Source organism: Lissotriton vulgaris, chromosome 1_1, assembly GCF_964263255.1.
Source record: "Lissotriton vulgaris chromosome 1_1, aLisVul1.2, whole genome shotgun sequence".
Taxonomy (NCBI): Eukaryota; Metazoa; Chordata; class Amphibia; order Caudata; family Salamandridae; genus Lissotriton; species Lissotriton vulgaris.
In genome coordinates, this window is record NC_141685.1 from 672,708,663 (window position 1) to 672,729,290 (window position 20,628).

At 47.6% G+C, this 20,628-nt stretch overlaps 1 protein-coding gene across 3 annotated transcripts in view; it reads right to left on the reverse strand.

The window, feature by feature from the left end:
* Nucleotides 1-20,628, reverse strand: part of CDC14A (cell division cycle 14A) — a 541,681-nt gene that overhangs the window by 490,123 nt on the left and 30,930 nt on the right. For all 3 annotated transcript variants that reach the window (XM_086954444.1, XM_086954436.1, XM_086954453.1), the window contains exon 3: nt 6,205-6,280. In XM_086954444.1, the coding sequence (XP_086810570.1) occupies nt 6,205-6,280 (76 nt within the window). The remainder of the gene's footprint in view (nt 1-6,204; nt 6,281-20,628) is intronic.

Here is a 20,628-nt window from a genome sequence, read left to right on the forward strand (position 1 = left end):
ATGGGATTCTCCAGGTCCAAGAAGCTTCCTAACACTGGTGGAGTTACAAAGGGTTCCATTTGTTATCCAGTCATCTTCAAACTCTATACTGAGGCCCTTTGTACTTTACTCACTGAACACCACGAACAAAACCTAAGACCCACCATTCTAATATGAAGTCTTGCCTCAAGAATGGCCTGCAGCTTATCTTGATTAGAAATACATAACCTAACTGATGCTCAACCTCTCCCAAACCAAATTACTGCTATTTACCTGGAACAAGCAACAACTAGAACAAACCTGGGTCAACAAAATTAACATATTCGATCTACAACCTTTAGACAACACCAGGTCACCCAGATTGACTTTGGACACTGAAGTAAACCTCACGGAGCACACTGGTAATAACAACAAGACATGCTGGTGCCAGCTCCTCTAGAAAACGTGTACTCTTGCATCTGGGTGGCAGTCACACCGTGCTCTGTACTGCCCCTTCCCTAAGGGAATCCTATTTGCTGCATAACGCCTAATCAAGAGTCCGAAGGAATTTTATCATATCATCACTATTCTTGCACACCTGTAATGTTTTCAAACCACCTGCATCATCTACAAAGCCTTTAAGACTTCCACAACTGCTTATCTAGCCAACAAGCTCACCAACTGTGGTAACTCAAAACACCTGCAGGTAGAACACCATCAGACTAGAAAACAAACAGTGCAACAAAGAAAAATGAAGGCCTAAGGCCTTCTCCATCTAAGCATCCAGGCTCTGGAACAACATCACTATATCCATTAAGACTGCTCCAAAACTATACTTGAATGTAGGAACCAGCTAAAGACTCACCTCACTAAAAGAACACATCACAATACAGCAACTGCTCCATTCTTTTCTAAGAATCAATCTACAAATTAAGTCACTCTTTCGCTGTTTCTGTCCCTTTATTAACATACATCCCTCTGCTGCCTTTTGGCTAGGTTCAATCTATACAGCTTGCCATGGTCACACAACGTAACATAAGACAACAGTCGTGATGGCCCATATTATGGTCTTTGCCTATCTGTGGGAGGGAAAATTGAGGATTCAGGGTATTTTATCACCAGTGGGATCCCACCCAGAGATCATGTAACGGACTACAGATGATGACTGTATATGTGGACTGGTGTTAGAGCAAGAGACAACTGAACAAAAACTGTCACGCCTTGATACCACCAAACGTGTGGGAGATCTGAAATACGCCAGCAAGAAAAACCTAGTGTTGCTCAAAGTAAAAGTGTCAGGAAAAGGCATACGAATGTGGTTGCAAATTGTTTTCTGGTTATAGCAGTCTTTCTTCAGCAACCCAAAAAGGTTGACAAACAGAAAAATATTGTATTAGGACCTTTTGTGCAGACAAGCACCTGAAAACTGGGCTCAATCCACAAAGTAGAAGGAAGGCTCATGCTGGGAGAACTTAAGACATAAGATATTTGGCTCTTGCTCTCAATGTGTGCAATGTGGCAGCATGATGCACTGTCTGCTTGTTGGCCAGGTAGTATTGTTTAGACAAAACCAAGGTAGACATCGAATTTTTGACACAAATATTGTTTGTAATCCTTTAACTGGTTTACATTCTTTAACACTATGGCTGCTAGGGCAATTCCCCTCCTGTGCTGGGAATTGCCATTTTGCTGGTGTCATGACGAGCTCAGCTCGTCATGAGCACAGCTCCAGGCTACCTCATGACGAGCTGAGCTCGTCATGAGCATGGAAGGGTTAATAGTAGAAACAGAAAATTAGTTATCAAAAAAACTAAGTTAGAAGAGAAGGTAGAGATTTTCTGTATTAAAAAGCCAAGAAAGGCAAGTATTCCAGTCCTTCTGGTCAAAGCAATTTCCATCTATTAGCAGTTGTTTGAAGCACTACCCAGGTTTTTGGTCCAACATGCTAGAGAACAGGACGGGGCGCTGCCCCAAGCGGGGCACTGTAAATGATGAAGGGTGGAAGGGATGGGAACAATGCTTTTTCAACTTAAAAATTCTTCTCTTTGCCGAACAACAAAGCAAATACCCAAAGAACCATTAGCAGTGCGTGGGTTAGACCTGTAAGCTAAGGTCAGGGAAGGGATGTGCACTTGCAAGAACGGCTCATATATTATATATATATATATATATATATATATATATATATATATATATATGAAGAACAGCTCCCAACAGCAAGAAGAGAGAAGAGGCCCGGGGGGGAGTTCAGGAAGCATCTTTATTGGAGCAATTCTCATGAAGACGGCGAATGCATTTCGGCACGGGTTGTGCCTTCTTCAGCGCCTGGAGAAATAAGTGGGGATGTGAGTGAGAGCCGTGGTGATGAAGTGTCCAGCCGCCCTCCGATAGGGTAACATCCAACTCCGCCCCCGCCGTTGATGATGCAGCTCACCTGACGACTGGATACCTGCCGTGTGGACTACAGGACCCAGCATGCCGTGTGGTGGCGTGGTGAGTGCTGCGGGAACGATTGGATGTATGAGCGGCGTCGTCGATTCCCTGCTACCACTCGCAGTTGTGTCCCAATATTATGCCAGCAACAAAGTCGTTTCCTTACGCCCCCTGGACCGCATCATACACACACACATACATATATATACACAATGCTGATAGAGAACAATTAAGGCAGGTTGTACAGTACAGATTCTCCTTTCGTATGTAATTAGCACTCTTGATAATAGTTAGTTAAAAGCACTGGTACGGGTAACTGCTGTTCACCTACATAATGAACTGAACGTAAAATAATAAAAGTTTACGAGGGATTGATCAATTAAAATGCAAGGAATTTGCAGTCTACACTCGGAGGGGTCGGCAATTGACAATTGCGTGCTTGGAGATTTCCACAGAGGCCTCAAGGTCTCTGCTAAAAACCATTATACCTCCAAGATGATCAGGTAGGTCTTCAATACCGGAGTTTAGGGTATTTTGCCTGGAATTCTGAAGGGACAAGGAATGATGAGGGACTATAGGATTAGACAGCGAACAGGACACATTTATCTGAGCACATAGCACCTTCTTAGCCAAATAAATCAGGTCCCAACACCCCACGTAAAATGTACTCCACATCCATCAATAGGCCACTCCGGACGACTGGTTGAATGAAAACTGCATTCATGTACCTTTTGACATCAGATCCAAAATAAACTAAAAACATGTTGAACTAAAAACACATGTGGACTAAGTAACAGGTATAACTAAACTAAGACCGATTAAGCAACATTGATCTGCAGATAACCGATGAAAAAAAATGCATTTTATTCAATAAAATACATTGAACACAAAAACATTGCAGTTTTATTTCAGAAGCTACAGATGAAAGGGATGAGAAAAAGCATATGAAGATTAATTCAAATAACGTGATTTGCATCTAAATAGTAATTATACACAATAGAATTCGAATATGGTTTGTTTGTTGATGGGTACCTAGAAGATAGCTGTGCCGCCCATTACAAATACAAAGTAATAAACATTACAATGCTAGTGAAGCAGGACAAAAGGGGAATACATTTATAAACCCTGTAAACATGTAACAAAGAACGAGGCCTCCAGGTAAACAAAGAAACATTACCTCAATAATGTAAAAAGGATCAACTCATCATGCGCAGACCCCAAACACTAGAAATGTGGATTCAAACAAGAAACACAGATTGGATTTGTTTTTAAGAACAACTGAGTCACAGGAGCCGACAGAAGGCAGTTCCACAATTCAAGGAAGAACATTCAAATGCAGTACGACAGACCAGATAGAAACCAAAATGCCTGGGCCAGAGCCAAAGACGAGGGGGAAAGGAAGAAGCCGACCGGCATTGTGATTCCGTTCTTGTCCAATTGCTCCTCCAAGAGGATCAGGAGAGATCCACCTTCAGGTTGAAGTTGTGGTGTACGAAAGTTTCAGGACTGGAATTTACCAGATGACTAAAGTATCATGCGAGCTCACACCTACAAATAAGCTCTACCCACTAAAGTGGACCACACTGCAGATGGACGAGAAAATTCTATTATAATTAAGAAAGTAAAATTGCTTTAAAGACGTAATTATGCATGAATACCACTGATCTAAAGCCACACCTACTAAGCAGGAAGTCCCCATAAGAGGCTCTACAAATGTGTGCTGAGGAACATGTTCTTGCACAGAGCCTTTCTGTGAAGACTATGGGTATGCACAAAAAACTGTAATATGATGAAATCTGTAGACAATAGCACTTTGTAATGCAAGTAAGGATTTTGCTGCTCCAGAATTCACTGGTCTACAACATGACACACATAAAAAGGGAGTTTGGTCCCGATCTTCCCACGGTTAACTCATGCTGAAAACAAGTAGTTAAGGTGCTTCAATCCCCAATTGCAATTTTCAGGGTACCTAATCAAATTCATCGGGAGGGAGGCTGCCTAATTTTGAGTTACAACACTGAAGCCAAATCCAGGAGTAAGACGCCCCTTGGACTGCCACAGCCGAGCCTGCTCCTGCCTTCAATGTTCCTATCTATACAAGGCTTGCTAGCAAAATCTCCCCCGCATCATCTTAAGAGTTGTTTCAACTTCTTCAGCAGTTGGCCCACAGTTCAATGAAAGAAGGAAAAGGACCATGAAAAACAGGCCGCCCAACATCATCCTCACCTGCACTAATTGGGTACATTGATCTCGACAAATCCCAGCAGCGACACTCAAGGCCCCATTAAGAGCCCTAGCATTTCTATCAGGTGTAAAGTAGCTTAGGGCACAGGCATGAGTCTGACATGCTAAGTGGACACTTCGTGGTTCTACTTCTACAGGTAGGAAATCCTGCTACAGGCAAGGATGGAGTCAGAGACCTTCCGGTGATGCGCGCTCTATAAATATAATTTTACATAACATAGCCTATGTTTGTTACTTTATCAGAGCCACACACTGCTCATTGCCTGAAGCAGTCCCTCTCTTCCGAGGTTACACTGACCCACCGGCTTCGCCCCAAACATACAAATAGCTTTACCTCTGCACTGACCCACCAAAATCCAGCAATGCCAGAGGAGAAAGCTAAACTTTCTCCAATACAGCACACTTCAGTACAGTAGACTTACCACTAATCTTTATGCATAAAGATATTTATAAATACACAGGCAGTGACAACTGCAACTGAGTTACATCATGAAAAGTGAAACACCATGTGTGCAGAGCTACCTACTAAATGTAAATGTTTTTGTACTTGTGTAGCGCACAGCTACCCGCAGTGGGTTTCCCGGCGCTTGTACGAATACCGCAAGGGAACCCTTCCTGGCTTTTCCTGTGAAGTGTCCACTCCTGGGCAGCCCCATGGTGCAGACCAGGCATCCCTCGCGTTGTGGGGGCCGTTGTGGAAGCTAAGCAAGCTATTGCCCAGAGTTGCAGCGTTGCAGCGATCAGAATAGGCACTGAGGCAAGAATATTCGGTCAGGGGAATTAATGAGCCCGAGACCCGCCGGGGCAGGAATCGAACCCTGGTCCCTGGCCAGAGCTCTGCATCGAGGTCTGCCTGCTCTAACCATTGAGCCACACTTCTCCACTTCTCTACAATGTGATACACACTGTTACAATATGATATTTCTAGGGTTTTTTTTGTTGCAAAGTGAGGCTTTGTGAATTCGTTTCTATTCTTGATAAATGTACACTCTTCACACTTAATGCCCAGTTAGGAAGTAAAAAGCACACTTTTCACTAGCAAACATGGCAATTTGCAGTTGACGTTTAGCTTGGTCAACACCTTTATCTCTAAAAATACTGTTTACCAAGTCTTTCCATAATATCGTTTTTTCTGAATCCTAACAACAATGAGCAAGATGAGAAATGCCGGGGGTGGTGGGAATAGCTGCACTAATGAATGGCGGGAACCGGAGTAACCCTCATTAGCTGACAACCAAAAATAGCCTTGGCTTCCACTGCTTGGCTCCCTACTTCACTGACTCCCTTCAGCTTGCATTACAACTCAACTGAGGCAGAGAAAGAGGTGAACATGCCCTTTGTGGTTCGCCTGCCAAACATAAAAGGCGGCGATATCGAGTTCTCGGCAGATTCCAAGTGGCGGCGAGACAGGAAGAGCTCTGTCGAGGGCTCAAGGTCAAGCCGCCCACGACATTCGCGCGCTGCGTTGCTTCCCTTCCCCGCCTGCAGGAGAGGCGCGCGCTGATTTCTGAAACCCAAGGCTGACCATTTCAATGCACATGCAAACAGGTGGGAGCAGCGCCAACTCACCTTAAACTTCTTGTTCAATCTACAGCAGTATCGATACAATAATGCCAAGTTTAGAGGGCCAAAATCTGCATAAAAACTGGAAAGATGCGTCAATTAGTCAACACATTCAGAATACTGCTGGGTAATAACGATTTTTGCGCATTTATGAATAAAAAATACCAACACTGGAATACATTACTATATTTTTCTCAGGCAAAAATTCAATTATACATGCTTTTAATGTCACACCAATAAGCCCCCCCACCCCACACCACGTTACCCCCACCCAGCCTCTGTTTGATCAAATTGAAAATGTAAAGCATACTAAAAGAGGCAAAAGCAAATAAAACACGGTCAATGTTTTGAACACCACTGTAGTTTATTCCACTGCCTAGATTCAGAACTCTCAAAAGTCCCTGCAAAGGGAGGGTGGTCGCACAAGCTGTAGTAGTGGCTTCTCCCCAAGCTCTCTGCGACAGCCACCTGAAGCGAAGTTTGCCACCTTAAGGGGAGTCTCATTGCCAATAGTGACACCTCATGAGTATCGGTGCTGGTACTGCTTCAACTGCAGCTTGCAGGAGCCGAACAGCGAACAGAGAGGATAAAACAGCAGTTTGGCAGAATGCAGCTGTACATGCACAGTTGAAGAGGAGTTGCTCTCAGTGAAAAGGAATGCGCTGAAACAGGTGGTGCATCAAATGTTCCCTCGGGTGGCAATTTTAGTTCTAGGATCATTTGTGTTAACGAGTAATGGGTTTAGTATACCTAAGGGCACATAAACTGGTTTGCCGAATGCCAGTGTAAGAGGCCTGGAGTTGGCAGAGTCCCTATGCCATGTTGAACTTTGAGGAGTGGAGGTGCGCTATATATTTTCTCTGTTGGCTTGCTATACTGGTGCTGCTTACTTGAATAGGTAAACTCAATAAAGCAATACCATACAAGGAAACATCTGTGCTGACGGAGGGAGTGAGAACCCCTAGACTTGTGAATTTGAATTCCTACCTTCAGTCAGAAATGGTTTCACTTTTGTGTAAAGAAGCACTAGTCAAAATGCTTTTGAATAAAACCTCTGGACCCTCTAATAATTTTCAACTACCAACCCATTTCTCCACTTCCACTTTTTGGGAAGATCACAGAAGCAGTAGTGAATAAACATAGGTTAAGATTTTTCAATCTTTATTTTAAACAATCCATGGGATTTGTGCAAAACTTCAGCCAACACATTTCGTTCAAAGGTTAAACTTCGTCAGGGCAAGATTATCAGACAATGTGTATGGCGAGTATGATGCTTGTAGAAAGAGGTTCTGCGGGCCCAATCCCGTCCGGACCCTGGTTTGTGATGATATCAAGTATGCTCGGTCAAGTAGCTGATTACGATGTGTTGGCCTCCTTGATAAGGGCCAAATAAAGTATTCCTGCAGTCTCCTAGAAGGGCGTCTCGGATAACAGAACAGCCAATACTAAACCATACATTGTCAATCATAAATCATCTCCACAAGCTTTACTGGCTGCAAGTGGTAAATAGGAGCCTTTTTAAGACACTTAGGGCCAGATGTAGGTAATCTCGATGGTTTGTGATGATATCAAGTATGCTCGGTCAAGTAGCTGATTACGATGTGTTGGCCTCCTTGATAAGGGCCAAATAAAGTATTCCTGCAGTCTCCTAGAAGGGCGTCTCGGATAACAGAACAGCCAATACTAAACCATACATTGTCAATCATAAATCATCTCCACAAGCTTTACTGGCTGCAAGTGGTAAATAGGAGCCTTTTTAAGACACTTAGGGCCAGATGTAGGTAATCTCGATTTACCTACTCTTAAATACCGAATCATACCGATTCGGTATTTAAGAGTAGGTAAATGGGATGTAGGTAATTTCACTTTTGAAATTACCGAATCATTCAGATTTGGTAATTACCGAATTGGTATTTACCGATTCGGTAATTGTCATTGATTCCTATGGGCCTTGAGGCCCATAGGAATCAATGCCAATTACCGAATCGGTAAATACTGATTCGGTAAAATTACCGAATTTGCAAGGGGGACAGGGTGTCACTTTGACACCCTGTTGCACCCCTCAATTGTGCATGGGTGCACATGTTGCTGACATACATGCCCTTAGGGCATGTATGTCTGCAACATGGCACGTTTTTTAAAGCAAAAACATGCTTTTTGAAGGGTTTTCATTATTTATCACCAACTTCTAGTTGGTGGTAAATAACGAATTCTTAAACCCTTGTAGCACTGATTACAGTGCTACCTACATGTTGAATTACAGAATCGGTAATTTTACCAATTGGGTATTTTACCAAATCAGAAAAATTACAAATTCGGTAAAATTACCGATTCTGTAATTTAACATGCCCCTACATCTCAATATCCAAATACCAGTCGGAAACGGCCGAAAATCGGTATTTTCGGCCGTTTCCGACCGGTATTTGGATACCTACATCTGGCCCTAAGTGTATGCCACAAAACACACCATGATACAAGAATTGACAACTACATGGCCTCACTTTTTGTTTGCCATATGACATTAGATTTTGAGATCAGCATCTCAATATCTACTTTGTGTTTCAAATTTAAGAAAAGTGGGAATAGGAGAAGATCTTTCAGTAATTACTGTCAAGGTTAGAACACCATACCGTTATCATTGAGGGCACAAAATAATTTTCTAAGCTTTCATAAGCAATTGAAGACTTACCTTTTTGACTTAACTGTAAGACTGTCTTTTGTCCGTCTGTCATTTTTTCTTTTCCTTTAAGGATAGTGCCTGGACACCTCTTGCTGAGGTAAATGGTGTGCAGTATATTAACAGGCAATTCATTCATTGTTACAGTTGGTTTGGCCCACCAGCATTTAGTGCAGAACTAAACGGAGATAAATGAGCCAGTGTCACAGTCAGTGAGAAGGCTCTAATGGAATCCCTGGAGTATCTCTACAAGATGACTAATGTCAAGACCAAAGTGTCCGAGTTGGAGGTCATGTTGGAGGCCTCGGTGACCAGAGTGGCAGGGGTGGAGGCATCCACATCGCTGTTAGTAAACATTTTATAGCCAAGCAACTTCCAGTGATTAAAAATACCTGACCACTAATCTAAATGTCGTGTCCGATGTCGACTCTGAGCAGATTCTGCTCCGAGTCTAGCAAAGTTAGTGATCTTTGCCTACTTTTTTGCTGCACTTTTGATTACTTCTTCCGCATATCTCTGGTGGTCACATCTAGATTGTGTTTTTCTGGGTGAGCTTTACCGCACGAGTAAACATCCTCAATGCCTGGTAATTCCATAAAGTGCTACTGTGAAACAGGCCAAGGACCCGTGTAGCTGTGCCAGCAGGACAATTTGTTATTTGCCCGTGTTCCTCCAACAGTGCAACCTATCAGCCTGTGTCAGCAGAAGAAAGGGTGCTGCCATTCTTCCCTGCACTATTTGCAGAAACAATGTATATTTTGGTGGGGTGGAGAAATGCAGCTAATAGGAAAATGTTGGCCTAAATACTATAACAGTCATGAAATGATTTGTGTTTTGGCTGTAACCAAAACGGAAGGCATGGCTGTGACCGAAATGTTCAAATAATCACTTCGGTTTCTACCAAGTTTTTTTTAAAACATTTTATTGAATTTTAATTTCCGTTCATAATCTTGTAAAATGGTCATGCAACTACATCACATGTTATAAATACAATCAGTATTATGGTCACAGCGATGTAATACATGTCAGTGGTATAGACTGGGTAAACCTAAAGAGTATGAATAAGTACCACTTTACAATCCTCCCCCCACCCTCGATAACTGTGGTCAGGGTTTCTACCAAGTTAGTTGCACCCAGTCTTTGTGGTTTGGGGTGGCAGACTGCATCTGTTGAAACCATGGATGATGTTTTTAGGCGTGAAGATGTTCATGGTCATCCAACCCTGCTCCTTTGAGGTGAAACGGACTAGAGTTGCGTACATGGCCTTCAGAGTTGTTGCAGGAGGCTTGAAAGACAATGATTAATGTTCCACAAACTTCATTTTATCTTTCATAGTGGAAGCAAAACATCTTCGCTGTACAGTTATGGAAGATAGTCATGGGTCTTTTTCAGTTAATATAACTCTCTTGGCATTTAACGAAATGTCCATACAAATCATACGTAATGGACACCTCAAGACACTACTCACTGTGGTAAATTCACTTAACTCTTTGGATCATCTAACAAATGTCGGTTTTTTTCTACGCACAGTTAATGCTGTCTATATGGCACTCGTCCCTGCAACAAATTTGTAGGTTATATGTTGATCGTGCAACAGAAGCAGAGATCTGCATTGCACTTAAAGGCCATGGGCTCTGGCGGGGACCTCTGGGCAAAAGGGAAGCACAGTTACTTTCAGGGCTCGTAGATGGCAACCCAGTCCTGAAATCAGGCTCCTAAGAAGCATTCAGCTAGGTAAAGCCAGAGTGCCAGATAGGTCCACTGTCCCTTGCAGTAGGGGCCCTTTGAGCAATCAGCAACTTCTCACATAATCTTTCAACAAAAATCTGCATGAGACGGGTCACTAGGATTTCAATTACAAAATACTAAAACAGAACTATTTGAAGGTTTTTTTCTATTCAGATGCCCAGTCTTCTTTTTGAAAGTAGTGCAAAATTTTTGAGTGGCCAAATATTATTACAAGTTTCCATGCATCACTTTCACCCTGGATGGAACTAAGGAATGAGTTATCAACCACGCTTCCCAAATTCACCCTGGGCCATGTGATGGTTCCCATGCAGTGGCCACACAGACCACCAATGCTCTCTACTATGCTCATAGCTCTCCTCTCCAAATACATCCTCACTGCATGCCCTGGAAGGCTGCATTATGGTTGGGGTAAACAATTTCGATCATCAATAACCAATACGCGTACAATTCTTTTTTGTATTTTAAACCTTTCCCTGGCTTAAAGTGTGTCCTTATCTGCGAGCAGGAACGACTGAAGACTCCATATATTTTTTTTTAAATGCCTTTGAAGGGGGCGTGGCCAAGATGGCGAGGTGAGCGGTCGCACTCTCCGCTAGCTCCCCCGAACCTGAACCTTTAAGCCTGAATTTGCGCTGATCTCCCCCCGGTCGGCCGAAGAAAGACAACGGGGGCGAAGGAGCAACCTATGGTCCATCATAGAGCGGCCCTGAAGCAGAGGTCGTACCGATAGGGCCCCGTGGAACAGATCGAAGCCGGAGCGGGGAACAGAAGGAGCCACGAGACACGGCCCGCCGACGCACAGGGAGGCATCGAGACACGGCCCATGACGGACCTGGGGGCGGCAGGCTGCCAGATTGTGGGGGCACGACTTTAGCGGCTCCGCGGACGTAACCCAGAGTCTGCGGGACGACCGGAAGCGCCCAGCAGCACTGCCGGTGCAACCCGGCCGGCACGAGACTCCTACGCGAGGCCGGGGACGCGGCCTATGATCGGAGCGGTCCGGAACCCCTCGGCGGAGCGGGCGGAGACAAGACCTGCCGCAGACGGAGGTGAGGTGGAGGCAGGCGGTAGCGGGGAAGGAAGCAGAGAGAAATCCCCCGGGGACACAAGGGACGATCAGCGAGAGGGATAGGCCCCGGCCCGGACCCGCCTAAGGAGCACGGCCTCCTAACTTCACCGGTTGACCGGCCGACCCTCGCATCAGCGGCTGACAGTGCATTTCGGTGCCCTCCCATCTCAACCAGCCCCTGGTAGCAGTGCAGAGCCGATAGCAGTGGGGCCGCTGACCAGAGAGGACCGGTGGCCTGGAAGCAGGAGGAGTGCAGCCGGCCCCTCCGCCCCCACCCTCTCTGTGCGCCACGCGGCGGACACCGGAGCGAGTGGCCTAGCTGGGACCTGGGGATCCCCGGCTGTGACCAGCCCCATACAAAAGTGGGCCCCCCCCCCCCCGACCTACCCTGGCACACGGACAAGCGGGGTCGCCGAGAGTGGCCCCTGGCCCGGAACGACAGGCACAGCGGCCCGAGGAGGTTGGACTGCGGCTTGGTGGGCGCATTGGGTCATCGCCGGCAGACGGCAAGGACAGCGGAATCACGAGGCGGCTGAAGACGAGGGCCTGTGGACAGACACGTTCCCGGGGTGCCCATGACGACGGGGGCAATGATGGCCTACTGAAGTGGCCCGAGGATTGAGGGATGTCAGGTTGCTCGCTACTGAGAGGGCACAGCAAAGGCCCGAGGGGCGGAGGCACGGATCAAGCCCACGCGATCCCCTACGACGGCGAAGACGACTGACGGAAGCTCACAGTCAGATTGGTGCTTCGCGGGGACAGCGGCAGAGGTCGGGCGGGCCTGGAAGCCGCAGTAGTAGCGATAGCAGCTCGAGGCCCGAGAAGGGTACGAAGCCGAACCGCGCCAGATAGGACGATCTACCACGTGGCTGGACAGCAGCTGGTGGTGGCTACCACACTGTGACTGCACCCGGGGTGTGCGCTGGAGACCTGTGACGAAGGCGGACGGTCCGCTGCGCTCACCAAGGCTGACGGGCTGAACATCGGAGTCGGGAGAGGTGCTCTCCCCCGGTTGGCAGTGCCCCTGCACATTGCTGGCTGCCGCCTCAAGCCGGAGACCCGACAGGACTTGCTTGAGTGGTGCCCAAGTCTGCAATGGCCGGCAACAGAGGGAACAAGAAAGGGGAACGGACATTGCCGGAGATGATGAGCAGGAGTATGACGAAACAAGACAAGGGGCAACACTCGCCAGGCCCCTCGAGAAGCTCGCTGGAGGCAGGGGAAAGGGAACCGCCGGTCACCAGGTCCTTCCTGGAATCTCTCTTCAGTTCTCTGCGGGATGATTTTCAGACACTAAAACAGGAGGTAGCCGGAGAAGTCCGAGAGGTGCGGAGAGAGGTCGATAGCCTAGGTGAAAGAGTGGCTACCATGGAAGGATCCGGACATTCCAGGGATGAAGAGATCGGGCACCTGCAGCAGGAGGTGCTGCGCCTAAGGGAACAACAGCTAGACCTCCAGGCACACAATGAAGACCTCGAAAACCGGTCCCGCCAGAATAACATCCGGGTCCAGGGAGTGCCGTCCAGGGAGGAAGGGGAGGACGTCGCCGGATATTTGCAAAGCATGTTCAGGGAGATACTGGGTGAGCCAGAGGACTTCCCTATAAGAATCGACAGGGCGCATAGGGTAGGTACGAAGCGCCGGGCCTCGGCACCCCCGCCTGATATACTGGCCTTCTTGCCAGACTTCCCGCTTAAGGAGCGAATCCTTCGTGAAGCAAGGAAACAGCAATCGTTGCAATTCTGGGGGCACCCGGTTGCTCTCTTCCAGGACTTATCGACGATCACACTTCAGAAACGCAGAACGTTTAAAATAGCGACAGACTTTTTGAGGTCCCATGGGACGCAGTCTTCCTGGGGACATCCTTTCTGTCTCATCTTTCAGTGGAATGGCGTCCTACATCAACTTCGCTCCCTTCAGGACACCTGCGAAGTGCTGGGGATCACCGCGACAGATGAAGAATCTCACACGCCGCGCCGTAGGCGTATCACTAGAGAAGGCTGGCAGAGAGTCCCTGATCACCGGTCCTACACCTCCTCTGCTCGACCAGACTCGCCCACCATCCGAGCTGGAATGGACAGTGCGCCGTGGGAGGCGGCCGTAGACACTGTCCTGAATGATGTTGCGCTAACGGCCTAAGATGACTCCAGGGGGAGATCCACACAGCCTTCCTCATATTGCAGGTTTGGGGTTCTAGGGGTTGGGGGTGGCGGGCGGGGGTGTAGTGGCTGGACGTCCACTTCAATAACTTACCACAGACTCGTCCCTTGAGGACCGGACTGGGACTATGATGTTTTGGGACTCGTTGAGTGTCAGGGGGGAGAAGGGTGGGGGGAGGGATGGTGGGGAGTTTTGGGGGTTTGGTTGGGGAGAGAGGGCTGTGGGGGTGGGGATGGGGAGTTTTGGGTAGGGGCTGGGGAGTTGGAAGAAGGGGGGGTGGGTCGTCCAGTGCACTACGCAGGTCCTAGCCGCTTTAGTGGCATTCATGTACCTTGCCTCGCTCAGGCGGGGATTTTACGCTTTTACTTACACCTTCTCCTATGCCTCCCGGGACTTTTAAGGTGGTGACTCTCAATGTCAGGGGCCTCAACAACCCGGCCAAGAGGCGGGCAGTATTGTCTCTCCTGGAGAGCACCCGAGCTGATATTTGTCTCCTTCAAGAGACACACTTACTATCCAGAGACACCCACAGACTGCGCTCACAAATTCCTGACAATTCTTTTCTTCTAGCAACACTAAGATTGCGGGGGTGGCGATCCTGGCGGCCCGACACTTCAGGGGGGAAATCCTTCACAAACACACAGAACACAAAGGTCGGCTGTTAGTATACCGGTTTAAGATCGGAGGTGTCACTTTTACGGTTGGGTCCCTGTATAGCCCTAATGAACAGCAGGAGCGCTTCTTGCGATCAGCGCTAGTGGACATCACTGCTTCGCAGGATAGGCATGTTATCATCGGAGTAGACTTTAATATGGTCTTTGACTCAGCCATGGATAGATCCGCGCAACGCTCCCCGCAGGTCGGGGAGTTCTCAGCCGGGTGTAAGGCACAGTTGTCGGAGGTAGACCTACACGATCTCTGGCGTCACATGCACCCCGCTTATAGGGGGTATTCATATTATTCCCATGCCCACAAGACGTACGCGAGGTTGGACCATCTCCTGGTCTCGACTCCGGTACGGGCTTTGGTCTCAGCGTCGGACCTAGAAGTGCTATCCTTATCAGACCATGCCCCGGTCTCTGCCACATTATGTCTATCGCCGGTATCTAGTCCTCCCAGAACATGGCGCCTCCGCGACACCTTGCTGCACAGGAAGGTGGTGGTTGACCGCATCGAGGGTGCTATCTGAGAGTATCTGTCCCACAACGATAACCCCGACACCACCCTGGCAACGCAGTGGGCAGCCTTGGAGACAGTCCTTCGGGGGGAATTTTTGGCCATCTCCTCTGCTCAAAATAAAGAATGACAGAACAAGAGGATGAACTTACCCATCGGGTCCACGAGCTCGAACAGATGCACCGCCGGATGGAAGCCCCCAGGATCTGGAGGCAGCTTAAGGAGGCGAGAAAACTCCTAGCGGCCCTAGACTTGGACCGCGTGGAGTACGCTGTGCTTCGCTTGCGCCATGCCTACTACACCGGGGGGGGGACCGCTGTGGCCCACTGCTGGCTAATAGGCTTCGAGTGGTGCATCAGAATCAGCTAGTGAAAGAGATCTGACTCCACAGGGGCGATGGTCACGGAGGACGCCCATATAGCTGAAACGTTCCGCAGATTTTACGCAGATCTATATGCCGGAGACCCGCCAGATGATACTGCGACATCAACATACTTGGACTCGGTCACCCTCCCCTCCCTGGCCCCCTCGCAGGCAGAGCACCTAGATAGGGAAATTCAAATAGAGGAAGTGATCTCCGCCATCGCCAAACTTAAGCATGGTAAAGCTCCGGGACCGGACGGATATACTTCGCTTTTTTATAAAACGTTTTGCACGACATTAGCCCCGCTCCTCACCCACCTATTTAACTCGTTCGCTGCTCCGGGGGCCATCCCACCCGACCTCCTGCGAGCCTCACTCACAGTCATCCCCAAGCCCGGGAAAGATCGGACGCACTGCGGCTCTTACAGGCCGATATCCCTCTTGAATGTGGATTTAAAGCTGTACAGAGGGATCCTTGCGGCCCGACTAGCCCCCCACCTACCGGGACTTATAGACCCGGACCAGGTGGGATTCGTTCCAGGGCGGCAGACGGTGGATAACTCCACCTCTTAGAGAAGGCCTCCCGGATTCCTGGAGAGAGAATGATGCTAGCGGAGGACGCTGACAAGGCGTTTGACTAAGTGCATTGGCCTTATCTCGAACAAGTCTTGATGAAGGTGGGTATAGGAGAAAAATTCCGCTTCATGATCCTTAATTGCTATAGATTACCGACTGCAGTGGTGTGGGTGAATGGTTATAGTTCGAGAAGCTTTAACATCGAGAGAGATACCTGGCAGGGGTGCCCGCTCTCGCCCCTGCTCTTCACCCTTTATATGGAACCCTTCGCCCAGCGGGTTCGTACCAATCCGGCGGCGACAGGGGTGCAGTTCGGGGGCTTTACTCATACCATAAGCCTCTACGCGGATGACATCATACTATCGCTAGACTAGTCCCAGACGGCCCTTCCGGCATGCATCGAGGAGCTGGACTCCTTTGCTGCTGTCGCGGGTTTCAAAATGCGGTACAAAAGGTTTCAAAATGAACATGGGGAAATCTGTGGCTCTGGACATCTCCCTTGCGCCAGCCACTATATCTCATCTACAAGGCCTGTTCCCCATGCTCTGGTCGTCGGATCTGGTGCCTTACTTGGGGATCCAGCTGGCCACCACCTTGCCGGCCATGGTGACTGCTAACTACACCGCACTGGGCAAGAAGATCTGGGAGGGACTCGGGCGATGGAATCGCAGCACTCTTTCCTGGTTAGGTAGAATAGCTGCTGTCAAAATGACGGTCCTACCCCAGGTTCTTTACTTGTTTCGGGCCTTGCCGCTACAGCCACCGGTCGGGTGGATCCAACAGATACAGGCAGACCTCTTGAGCTTTATCTGGCAGGGCAGAAAGCCCAGAATGTGCAGGGCACTCTCCATGTTAGCCCCTAAGGCTGGAGGGCATGGGATACCAGATCTTCGCAAATACTTCCAAGCGGCACAGCTGCGTTATCTTGTAGAATGGAGTAGGTGGGAATCGGATAAGCACTGGCTCTTCCAGGCAGTGGCGGGCGGACACCTGCAGGAGGTACCATTCCTAGGCCGGCCTCACCGCCCCGCAAATCTATATGCTTCCTTTGTCACCAGGGTGCCCCTGCGGGTCTGGGATGCCACCAACCTCACGCACAATCTTACTACATTCCTGTCACCACTCACACCATTGGTGGACAACACGGACTTTACTCCGGGGATGGAAAGGGGGGCCTTTACCCACTGGCGAGCGGCCGGGTGTCGAGGCCTGCGTCATATGTATGGCCCAGAAGGGGTCATCCCCTTTCCGCACGTCCGACAGGAATTCTCATTCCCAGAGTCTGAAAGACTCCGCTATATGCAGGCTCTACACCCACAGGTACGGGAGCCAGCAGATAGACAACTCCTCCCCTATGAGAGATGGCTTCTGACACGCACGTCAGATACAAAACTGATTACAGATCTCTATAAGCTACTGCAACCACTCTCTTCACACCTTTACAACCCGGGGAGGGAGCGCTGGGAACGGGAGTTGGGCAGGACACTGAGCCATAAGGAATGGGAGCAGATATCATACAGGGCAAGACACTCGGCATACCACATGGGCCTCACTGAAACACTGACTATGGTCTCTACCTACTGGTACTATACGCCGGAACGGGTCCATGAAATGGACCGTAGCAAGGACAACACTTGTTGGAGGGGGTGCGGGCAACGGGGCACACATTCTATGGGACTGTCCGCTCCTAGAGCCCTTCTGGAAAGAAGTGTTAGATGAAATTGATTCCCATTTTGACACCGAACTGCCACGCTTCCCCGCATACACCCTGTTAGAGCTCCCAAACGGGTTGGTGTATCCCCTCAGATCTCGCAGGGGCAGACAGATCGCGATCGCATTAGGTTCAGCAGTTCAAACATCTTATTACATTGGCGCACCGCCACATTGCCCTCTATCACGGGCTGGCTACATAGATTATGGCATGTACTGGGCATGGAGAAATTATCATTCACAGTGGCGGGGGATGTAGAGCAATTTAACGATCTCTGGCAGCCGTTCCACACTTTGCTGCTCACTGAATTCAAGGAACTCACCTGTCCCAAATACCTCCGCTTCTTGAGGCTCACGAACCCTGCAGAATTGACCACTTGAGTGGATACGGGATCAACCGTTCTCGCTAAGGGCGACCGAGGTAGACGGCTGGGAGCAGACCTGCGTACTGGACGATGGGGGGGGTGGTGGGGGGTGAGGGTATGGGGGGGGTAGGGGGAGATTGGGGATCCGGGAGTTGGGGTTGGGGTTGGGGTTGGGGGGGTGGGGGGTTTGAGAAGGGAAGGTCATTCTATCACTGAAACAATGCATATCCTTCAATGTCGCTGCGGACTGGCCCACGATTGAACTGTCCTTTGAAGATACAACGCAGTGGGCGCGGCCTTGTCCGCACTGACCTGATGCCTCCTGCACTCTGTATGTTTGTCCATTTATGTTGCACCAAAAATAAAATACTTTAAACCTAAAACGCCTTTCAAAACATTTTCCACTTCCATACATACATTTATTTCCAATTTGCAAGGAATTATTAGTGAGCTGTTAGACGAACTCAAAGAGTATTTTGAGAAATATTTTATCTAGTAATTTTAGATTGTTTAATAGGTTTTGTTTCTGGAATCATTGACCTGATAATCTGATATTTAATTGTGCAGAGCTTTTTTTTACTGTTTAAAGAATTATCAAGCAAAATAATGCTCCAGTTTAAAACAACACTAACAGACTAGATTGTCTGGCAGACAGTCCTTTGAAAAAAACTGGTGTGTCCAAGAGTAAAATGCTTAGGTTTGTGCGGTCTTCTAGGTTCACGGTTGAACGTTGTTGTTCAATACATATCAGATGCATTGGTGACAGAGACCATAAAGACTTGGAAGGGGGTCTCCGTTTTTTCTGAAATGCACTTGGAAATAAATGTGAGCACTCATGAAATTTACAACATATTCCCTTATCCCTCCACCAGACACCTCCCCCACCAAAAAAAAAAAAGAAAACGATACTTAGATAACTCGTCTGGAGATCCATTTTACAAAGCTTGTGTGCATCAATGTGAGACTTATGCTGGGAAAAAATAATTCACAAGTAACGCTATTGGAATTCACGCTTTAACGTGTGCATATCGTACACATAGGACTGTAGAGTATGAAAATCCTATGGTGAAGGTTGTGTAAAAGAAGTTCCGAGTAGAGACAGTAGTGAAGTGACATTTAATTCAAAATTGGTGCACTTCCACAAAGTTGTAACTCTCTACGTTTGGGGAAAAAATAAAGTTACAGTCATGCACCTACAACAACAACCACAAAAGAGTGACTATATAAGTAAAGCGCTCGCAAATATATAAGGAAAATTCCCAAGCCACAGAAAGGTGAAAGAAAAAAGGAAAAAAAGTTCTCTTCTAAAAGAACCCTCACACACCACCTAGTGGTGACATGCTTCATCATTGGGTTCCCACTGGGGAGACCGAATGTCCCCCCAGTGTGCTACAACGCCTGTGTTACAGCGGAGCTGGTTTTTTTGTTTTTCTCAAGTGAAGTGGTCTGGTGATTAATGATAGTGTAAGTGGGTTAAAAGAAACAGGCTGTGCCCAGTATAAATTTTAATAAGGGACCAGGCTGTTCCAGTTAGAAAAAAATTAGGCGGACAAAAAGTCTGCCTAATTTTGTTTTTAACTGGAACAGCCTGGCCCCTTATTACGTACTTATATAGTCACTCTTTTGTTGTTGTTGTGGACTATTACTGAGGTGTTGAGGAGTGACCCATAAAGAACCCTAACTCTCTTGTTGTTTAATTATATAGTCATGCACCTACAACTTTTGTCTGAGCATTTAAAGTGCACACAAAAGAATACAAGTTCATGTGGCGCAAGTAGAGGTGGGAGTGCAGAGAAGTGAACCAACCTTGTCTGGCTTTACAGGGCTTTTTTGTAGGTAGGGGTGGTATGTATGAGAAAATAATCAATTTGGGGGAAGAAATTAGAAGCTTTTTTAAGATCAGTATCTACAGTGTATACCTACCTGGGAAGTCCTGTAAATAGTTGAAACTGTTCTGGGGTCTGGTGAGAAGTGGGACGATTCAGTCATGAATTTAGCTGGGGTAGCTGTGTTTGACGTGGAGATGGTTAAAATATAAGTACTTTGCCCCACAGGTTTCATAAGTAAATCATTATTCAATAAATTGTGTAATAGTGGGCGATATTAAACACCAGGCAACAGAAGACAAATGGGAGATATCCCATCAGTACCACTCACCTTGGAAAGGGGAGTCTATGCATTAGGGAGCCTGACGTATTCCGACCGGCTGACCAGAAGCCAAACAAAATTGTCTACAAATGGAGACAATTCTGATTTACTGAATGGCAGCCAATCTGAATTACTGAGGCAACCCTACGTTTCAGTAATTCTAATTGGCTGCTCCTAATTCTAAACAGCAGTATATGGGGCAGCGATGGTGGTAAGGAGTTAGAACAAGAGGGAGGTCTTCAGTCTCAAAGTAGCTAAATCTAACAAACAGAAAAGACTAACATTAAAATGAGGAGTTGTGATACCACTGTTCAGAAAGTTACCAAGGACTACTGCGACCAGCTCGGAAGTCATCTGTAGAACAAGATTAGCACAGAACAGAGATTAAGATCTTGTTAAAGCAGTGCATGAGAAATCTCAAATCCCATGCAGAAGAT